General features: G+C 33.9%; 1 protein-coding gene across 1 annotated transcript; it reads left to right on the top strand.

Annotated features, from left to right (window-relative positions):
• Positions 1 to 2,009: 2,009 nt before the first annotated feature.
• Positions 2,010 to 3,156, top strand: LOC111401742 (probable carboxylesterase 18). The gene has a single exon (XM_023029621.1). It carries the CDS (start codon positions 2,073 to 2,075, stop codon positions 3,081 to 3,083), a length of 1,011 nt encoding a protein of 336 aa, XP_022885389.1. The 5' UTR covers positions 2,010 to 2,072; the 3' UTR covers positions 3,084 to 3,156.
• The last annotated feature ends 6,740 nt before the right edge of the window (positions 3,157 to 9,896 follow it).

Raw genomic sequence — 9,896 nt, 5'->3', positions numbered from 1 at the left:
AAATAGGGAAGCCCATGAACGCGGTAACACCATCGCCCAAGCTTGCAAGTCACCCAGGATCTGAGCGAATGGAGTGCCATGCAGTCACCCAGAGCTGCTACTCTATTCTCGCCCAAACCTTCGAGTCGCCCAAGGTCTTCGCAAACATGAAGTGTTATGGTTATCAAGAAGCACAATTATCAAAGCAGTTATTAAGCAGCCCTATCACGTTCCACGATTTAAGGAATTCAATTGAAGACAGTTGAACAACAAAGAGTAATGACAGTAGTTAGAAAAGGCAGTTCCATGACAAGTTGACCATTACGAGGAAAGTGGGCAGTTATAGAACGATCAAGCAGTTTTTAGGCGGTTGATCACAAAGAGATCATCCAGGGAGTATAAAAGGAAGAAAAGATATAGAGCAAAAGACTCCCGAATCAAAAACTTTCGAACAGAGAACATGTAACTTTAAATTTTTTAGTTTAGATTTAAACATTTCTTTCAGTAACTCGTGTGCTTGCGCCCTTTGGAGACATTCTGTTTTTACTTTCCGATTGTAAAGTCATCGCAATAAAGAACACCCATTTTTGGGACTTTGTTTCAAGAGGTTTGTCCCTTACACAATTTTCTGATCCTTTTTTAATTGTTAGCGACGAACCCGCACGAAAGAGAAAGAAATTGAAGAATTACAAGCTTTGGTGTGGTGGTGATAGAAGAAGGCTAGTTTGGAAGATTGAAACTCCTTTTTTTTTTTTTCTTTTTTTTTTTAAGTGGGACTCGCTTACACTTCTTGAATGAATTGGGACTCTGATTGTAATCATTTCTTTATTTATTTAAGTACGAGGGCAAATTTGCCATTCTATAAGGTATTAATGTAGCAAATAAATGGTGAGGCTGTTTCGCACAATGTTTGATCGATTTGAGAGTCCAAATACTAGAATTAAAATGATAAAGACGCTTTTTTTCACAAAGTTGACCAATGATATGGATATTAAAAAAATAAAATTAAAAATGTTTGTTTTTCATTACCTAACCTACCTAACCACGAAAACAGAAGGAAGAAATAAAAATACTTTGTGCAGAAGTATAAACCATTTGAGACTTCAATTATAAATATTTGAGTTCACATTCCCGATAAATCTACGAGTTTATAAAGTGACAATCATATTATACCAATTTTCAATACATCAATGATGCCCGTGTCATTACCAACTAAAAATTTTGTGAAATACATCAACACAATCGAGAGAAAATATAAGAGGTTCAAACTCCAAACTTATAAGTTTCGTGACAAGTGATACAAAGGAGTTCAGGATTATTGACCCGGCTTGATGGTCTCACCAATATAATCTTTGCCCAGCCTCAAAGATAGAAAAAAAGACTGACTTGACAGTAGATGATTGGATGTTTGTCGTTTTAATTTTTTAAACAGGTCAATCATATATTGACAAGTGTGTACCCTGTTTTTTAGCCTGTTTGTTCTTGTAGTATAATTCATAAAATTTCGACATTTCACTACAAATTAAGGGCCCGTTTGGTAGAGATTTTGAGAATTGATTTTTTGACCATTAGAAGAAAAGTGGGGTCCACATGTGAGAGAAGAAGTCAAAAATTATGACTTGAATAGTAAAATAACGGTCAAAAAATTAATTTTTTGGGGCAAAAAATCCCTATCAAACGGGGCCTAAAGTGTCAAAATCGTAGTGATAATATAGACCGAGACTCTAGATGTGAACTCAGAGATCTTCAAATTTTCCACATACTCCAAAATGTGGACCTTTTCCGATAGGAGAAGATGACAAAACTCAAACAAGAAGCTTCCGGTCATAACAAGATATTTGGGGAAGACTTCAGCACTGCATTCTTTCCCTGTCGACGGCTCTGCTTGAAAAAACAAATAGAATAAAAAATTGGGAAACGGACCGTCTGGCGTGCAGCTGTTTATATTTATTTATTCAAAATTCAACTTCATTCTTGACTTTTTAAAGCTTCACCTTTTATTACATATCAGTACTATGAATGTTATATATGTTTTTCCTATATAATAAACTCAACATTTCAGACAGCAATATTATTACCAATTGCGATTCCAAATGGCTGCAGATCAAATTTCTAAGCCTTACCTACCATTCATGTTGAGACTCAAACTTTGCATTGGTAATTTTTTTACAAGAATCTGTCTCCGTGATGATGGAACCATCAATCGAACCCTTTTCGACCTACTTGACCGGAAAGTGGAGGCCGGTTCGACCCTAGTCATTGACAACATCCACGTCTCTTCGTCCGATGTCACGGTCGACCACTCCCGCAACCTTTGGTTCCGCCTCTTCGTCCCAAGAACCACTCGTAAGCTACCCCTCGTTATTTATTTTCATGGTGGAGGCTTCTCGTTCTTTGGCGCGGACTCAAAGCCGTGTAACGATTTCTGTCGCAGCTTTGCAGCGATATTCCCTGCCGTAATTGTATCTGTTAACTACCGACTCGCCCCAGAGTACCGTTATCCTTGTCAGTACGAGGATGGATTCGATACCTTAAGATTCATTAATGCTCAAAACTACAACATTTTACCCTCCAACGTTGAACTTAGCAAATGCTTCTTGGCTGGAGATAGTGCAGGAGGCAACATAGCCCATCATGTAACTTTCAGAGCTTGTCACAACTCCCAAGAGCTTGACAAGCTAGTCATCGTCGGACTTGTGGCATTGCAGCCATTTTTCGGGGGCGAGGAGCGGACAGAGAGCGAGCTACGACTGACTAAGGCGCCTATACTCAATGTCGAGGGTACAGACAGGCTGTGGACGATGTTTTTGCCGCAGGGTGCCGATAGAAACCACCCCGCAGTTAATGTTGAACCCAACTTTGAGGCCATGGACATGAAGAATACGAAATTTCCGAGCACTTTGGTGATTGTGGGAGGGTTCGACCCTTTGCAAGATTGGCAAACAAGGTACGCTCAAGGGTTGAAAAAGAGTGGTAAACAAGTGGAATTGATTAAGTATCCTAATGCATTTCATAGTTTCTATGGATTTCCAGAATTGCCTGAGTTTGATTTGTTCGTCAAAGATGTAAGGAATTTTATTCAGAAGCAATCAATTGAAAGCTAGAAAGTTGTGGTGATTAGTTCCGTTAGTTAAGTCCCCATTTGACAATGATTATTCCAAAACTCTTCATGCTACACTCTCATTTTTAACTACGCATTCATACAATAAAATATTCACACATAAATTCAAAAATTTTCCGTACTTTTTAAATTTTAACCCCCCATTCTCCAAAAATTTACTATTCAAAATATATTTTCTCAAATAATGGCCATCGAGCTGTGGCTACATGTAAAACGTGTGTTAGTATCGATTGACGTGCAGACCAACCTTGCTTCCATTCTTCAGCAAGCTTTTATTCTTGGCTGTACTCAGTCCGCTCGAGCGAAGACGGGCTTGGCTTGCTCGAAAGAACAATTACACCTTCCGATTTCTTGAAGATGGTCCCTACTGCCACTAAATTAGTGCTACTGGATAGCGTCACTCATAATGCATTCACTCGTTCAAATAACTCATGTTGGCTAGTTGCTGTTTTCTTTCGGGTTAGTTCAACAAAACAAATATAAAAGCAAAATTCTTTCTGGATTTGAGGGAAAGTTGGTTGTCTACTTGTCTTGGCTCCGAGTAATTAAACAAATGAAACCCAGAAATTCTGAAAAATTTGGACAGGAGTTATTGTCCACTATATATGTTGGCTGGCAAAGTTGTATCAAAACTTGCCAAAATAAAATGAGGCATTAATTCTTTCAAGGAAATAAAAATGGGAGATGCAGTCTCTTTTTATAATTAATGGAAAAAACGCCAAAAGTTTATATAGTTGACAAAAGAAATTGGCAAATTCCCTTGTTTTTGTTCAATGTTTTTTATTAGAATTCGTTTGGACTTGAGAGAGGTAAATCAATTAACTAATAAGAATTTGACCGGGTACACATAATGTTACTATCAAATTTGATGATTGAGACTAATAGATAGATATGGTGTACTCGTGAATTGTAATATTTTAATATCATATAAAACCTAACTTTTCCAGTTGTCCATCTTTTTTTTTTAATTGTATTTGTACATCTATAGCTTTTAGGAGGAAAGTAAATTCTTTTATTTGTTTTCAATCGAATCAAAGTTAGGCATAAATATATAAATGGTTGAATAGGTATTCTCTGTGGAACCGATAATTTAGATTCGTATTAAAAAATATGGCTTCAGGTACGAATTTTTCGTTCCCGAAACCTCGATATCCGTTGCTATTACTCTTTACCAACGGAATATTTGCAATCGCAAATCCGTTGCTAATTTTAGGGCCGTTGATAGCTACAATGGATCCTACCGTAGGTAAAGAGTAGACATTTTACCAATGAATTTTCTGTTGGTAAAGTGTGAATCTTTTACTAAGGAAATTTTCGTTAAGTAAAAAATTTTAACCAATACTAACCGACTTTTAGTTAGTAAATATCTACTATTATAATTGATAAAAATTAATGTTGTAAATAGCCGCATATATGTGAGGCATGACACACACACACACACACATATATTATTGTTATTATTATTTATTTAATAATTTTAATTTTTTAACTGTTAGCCAATCGAATTGAAAGGCCAAAATATTGTTTAACCACTTATTGGACCACAAATTAATTTATAGAGGCAACTCCAAAGACTTTGTTGTGAACTTTCGATATGGGATAAGTGAATTACTTTTACCAACGAATAATCCGTTTCTAATTATCAATGGAATACCCGTAGGTGAAAGATTCAAATGTTAAACGATTACATGAGGCACAGAATATCCGTTGGTAAAAAGATATCATCGTTACTAATGAAAAATTCGTTGCTGATTATCGTAGTTGAAAGTGAATTACTTTTACCAATGGATAATCCGTTGGTAATATTCGGTACGTCACGTACGGATATTCCGTAGGTGAAAGATCCAAATGTTAAACGACTACATGAGATACGGAATATCCGTTGGTAAAGAGATATCATCATTATCAACGAAAAATCCGTTACTGATTATCATAATTGAAAGTGAATAATTTTTACCAACGGATAATTCGTTTCTAATTACCAATGAATTGCATCCGTTGATAATTTTTCGTAGGTGAAAAGCTGTTTTTTAGCGGTGAATTATGAGGTCAATTACAAAAGCAAGGTTCTCGACATTTCTAATTACTTTCCTCAACTTTGTCAGTGACCTTGATCAGTCTCATTATTGAATATGCTGAATCCAATGTGTAAATATGAATGTTCGCATCTTGATATGTAATTATAATCAACGTGTTTTTATATATGCCTTCCAGGATTGTTCTATCAACTAGAATTAAGTATCGCATTGAATTAGTAAATCCTTGAAAATGCTATAAAAAAATATTTGAAGCAGTTGTCAACATCAATCTCAATAGAAAACGCCTAGTCTGAATTGGTTTTTCAATATTATGACAATACATGATCAGTTTAAAATAACTTTTTTGGGTAATCTCACTAAATCTTCCAGTACACATTTTTTAGCTTTCTAGGCTTTTGTTAGCTCATGACTACTCAAACTTCGAACAAATGTTGTTAATGATGTCTATAGGTATGCAAATTGTCATTGAGCCTTAAAACTTGTGCATTACATGTCTTCCAATAAATCATGATCTTGCTTGTTTGTTATTATTGCAACAAACAGCCACTGAGTAAGTATGTTCGCATGCATACTTGCAACTACAAAGAAACTAGTTGTGTCAAATTTCATTGCTCATAAATGCCATTGACAACTATCACCCATATAGATTATTTGTAGAAGTCCTTTTAATATCTTTACTTTGAGCTCAAAGTTATGTTTCGATGTAATCATACGCACAACTTGCTAAGAAGAATCTCATGCTATCATATAGATGGTCGACTTGCAAATCTTTATTGCCTAAAATTACACGTGAAGTATGAAAAGATTGTGAGCTGGGCAAGTAAAATAGCTATTAAACAATGATTTTGGTTTACTAGAGACAATGACATATTTTTTTAGCTCCGTAGAAACAAAATCCTCCCAGCCTGTGAGTCCCCACCTTGCTTGTGTCTATGCTTATATAGAACAGTTAGATATATAGAATTTCCTCATTGTTTTGAAATATCTCGAGAGATCATGTGTAACTGTAAGATCATGATCTATAGCAAATATCTTGGGAATAACTACGTACATTATCCTCCCGAGTTATCTCCAATGTGTCCCAAAAATCATCTATGTTATGGTCCACTTCATCAATGTTCATTCTTGAAAATATTCTTCCTCACAAGAGCATTGTAGCCTCTTATTCTTCTTCTTCTTTTATTTATTATTTTATTATTATTATTTTATTTCGTGAGTTGAATTAACCACCTCACTTGCACTTCAAAACTAATTTTTATTAGTGGAATAAAAAAATTTGAATGGTAGGGGAAAAGAAATTCCAAATCTATCTCCTATTCAAGGGAATAAACATTGAGAAGATTTTGTACATCACGATAAACGTCCATGTATGATGCACATACTGTTAGATAAAGTGCAGAAACACCTCTATTACTTTTATAGTTTTATGTCCATCGATCATTTTCATTTCTTTGAAACTCACCACTGTAACAAACAATGACAAGCATCGATTCCATATCTGCATTTTAATACAAATTTCAAAAAAATTTAAGATGAAGAAGAGAATAGGCTTAATAGTAGCATAGACAGCCTAAACAATCTCGATTGTTAGTTGTCATCAATTAACAGATGGCATACATAGTTTAATTTATTGTTACCTTTTTCGTTAATTTGCTAAAAATATTCAATAATTCACACAGGTATGTCTAAACACTCTAAAAATAGCCAACATAAGATTTAACAATTGAAAATTAAACTACCCCAATTTGAATCTCATTACATTAAATTTCATTACATTCTATTTTTCTCTCTCTTATTTTCAATCACACAGTCTTTTATAAGATAATATTGCACATAAATCGAAATTTTTCCTTCATTTTCAATCGCTCATTTTTCAGAAAACACTATTCCACCCATTTTCATTTCCAAAAAAAGGAGCCAAACGGGGGCTACTAAACTGACGAAACTAAAACTAAGTAAACACAAAAAAATGCAAATGTACTTACTACTTCAAAATAATGTTACATTAGTTTCTAGTAACTGTTGACAAGATACTTGCATTGAGCTTTAGAAGAAGTTTTTGTGCTTTTAAAGGTAGAGAAGATAAAGAAAGAAAGAGCCATTAGTTTTCAATTTGAATTGGAATGAATGGTTTTCATTTTTAATTGGAACGGTATTAATTTCTTATTATCCTTAATTAATTTTTGTAATTTATAAACCTTAAGAGTGGTAAATGTCTTTTTACATAAAAACGCATTTATTACCTGTGCTTTGTAAGTTAGGTTTGTTGTCAAATCATGCCTTTGACTAGCCTCTCGTGATATTTTCCTCGTAAATTTGTTCTTGTAGTCGGATCTGTCTATTTGATTAGTTGTGGAGCTCTATTTGAATCGGTACGCAGATCGATCGTATTTTCTTAATTCTTCTTATAAATATGGAGCCATTATTAGAATTTGGTAACATCATCTCAAAAAGAGAAGGGGGCTAGAAAAAGTAGGGTATGCAATTTTTCTCTCATTTTCTTTTTATCATAATGAATTGTTGTAACAACGGACTAAAATATAGTTACATATTGAGGTAAACTTTTAAAAAATTTGCGTGTTCTTTTGGTGTCTCTATTTTTTTACTGTGATTTATTGTTCGTGATGATATAGAATTAGAGTTTCTAATTATAACACTATCAGGACTCATCAACCCATTTTGACACCCCTCAGCGAATTTGGTTTGGGCGTTCGTTGTGTGTTGGATGTTCACGTTGTATCATATGAACTACAAAAGAGCGGTAGAATGACTCAACGTACGTAATAAACTGAATAAAATGATATCCAAAAAAAAAAAAAAATTTACTTTCTTAATATTATCTAGTATTATTTAGTTCCTGTTACTGGTCAACTAGAAAAAGCACACTTCAAAATTTAACAGATGCAAGTTACTTTTGGAGTCTAAAAAAAATAAATAAATAAATTTATCATGCGAAACCAACATGCTTCTTCATTCAAACCCTAAAAAAATGGTCACTTAATATGCAATAGCTATATGATAATGTATATATAAGCAAAAAGATTACTTAATGATAATAGTGACAATATGGGAAATAGAATTCTATCCATAAATGTGATGACCAGATCATTGGATGCCGTATATAGTGAATCCTATTGACTTCACTTGTCCAGTATTCACCAAGCACGAATTGATAAATACAAACAAAAAAAGACATGGACTTTTAGGTGTATCGAAACATGAATAAATAGAAACGATCAATGTGTAGTACTTGTAGGTCTATCGCAACATGAATAAAAAATAATTTGAGCATTTTATAAACAGTTTATAAACATGAGCCAACATAGACTTTGTTGTGCTTCAAATTTTGTAGATGCATCAACTAAGTGTACCCAATCACACTTGAGGCCTCCAAACTTATTTGCATTACTGAGATTTAATCACTCGTAACTTTGATGCGAGAGAAGATATGGACAAATCATTTGCTCTCAGCCACACAACTAAAGGGACACAAAAAAAATAAATTAAGGGTCTGTTCGATAGTGATTATGAGAACTGATCTTTTGATCGTTAGAAAAAAAAGTGGATCTAATCTATGAGCGAAAATGTCAAAAATGACGGCTGGAATACTAAAATAACGATTAATAAATTGAATTTTTTGAGTGAAAATTTGCTATCAAACAGGAGCTAAATTGGTTTGGTTGCCACGCCATTGAGTTCAATCCACTGCATATACACTCTTTCTATCTCATTATCTCTTGGCTATAGTTGGGACAATCTCAATAACTTCAATTAAAGTTGGCCCAAAGCCTCGTATCCATATAGGCCACAAATTGAAGGCCCGCAGTACAAGTGATCATGGTTTGATCCCACAGTAAAAGTGGTCATGGTTTGATTTGAACCGTTCTTTATCTATTTTCAAAAATTTAAACCACAACTTGAGACATAATATAAAATCTTTTAAACAAGTGAACATAAATATATTAGTCTAAAGTCTCAACACAATGTCTGAATTGAAACATTCTAAACATAGTGTAATAATAATAATATATTGGTTTATATTCAAGTTATAACATGAAACAACATAGAGTTCAACCATTGATCGAAGCTGCTATCATCATGAATCGTCATTTAACTTTTAAGAGCCAAGAAAAGCCAACTACCAAGTAAATTTATTTAGTACAAATTGAACTAATAAATCACATTTCTTCATTACCATATTTTTTTTTGTAGATATTAGAGAAACGGTTCGATTTGATTTTAGACAATTTTATCTATCAAAACCACTAAGCAAATCATTTCCAAAATAGTTTGATTGTTCTTGGACAACACAATCAGGGATGGCGAGCTTAGCGCAATACCGGCACAGAAGAAGGCCTAGGAAACTAGGCTACTTTCGCTGAAGATTACATTAGACCAAGGGGATAAGAAAAAGATTTTAGTGAAAACTTCACTCAATTACACTTTCTGCTTCTCTCCTTGTTGTGATGTGATGATATGCAAGATGGCAGGAGGAGTTAGGTGACCCCCACCATCATTTACACAATAGTAATTCAATCGTTCTTTACTATAGTTTTCTTATTCTCCCCAAAATAATGAACTGTTTTTAAAGCAAATATTTGCCAAGCAATAAAAGATATTGTAAAATATATATGTGTGGGGCCCTCTCAGTTTGGTTGGTTCAAACGTCTTCCATAAAACAGTTAACAAGTGTTCTTCCCTGCAGTATTTTCCATTATTTAAATAGCTAAAATAATAATAATAATAATAATAATAAT

This window comes from Olea europaea, chromosome 10 (assembly GCF_002742605.1).
Source record: "Olea europaea var. sylvestris chromosome 10, O_europaea_v1, whole genome shotgun sequence".
NCBI classification, from domain to species: Eukaryota; Viridiplantae; Streptophyta; class Magnoliopsida; order Lamiales; family Oleaceae; genus Olea; species Olea europaea.
The sequence above is the reverse complement of the archived record's forward strand: the minus strand, read 5'-3'. Positions and strand labels throughout refer to the sequence as shown.

Excerpts from the sequence above, each read along its gene's own strand:
- LOC111401742 (XM_023029621.1), top strand. The coding sequence starts at position 2,073 with ATGGCTGCAGATCAAATTTCTAAGCCTTACCTACCATTCATGTTGAGA.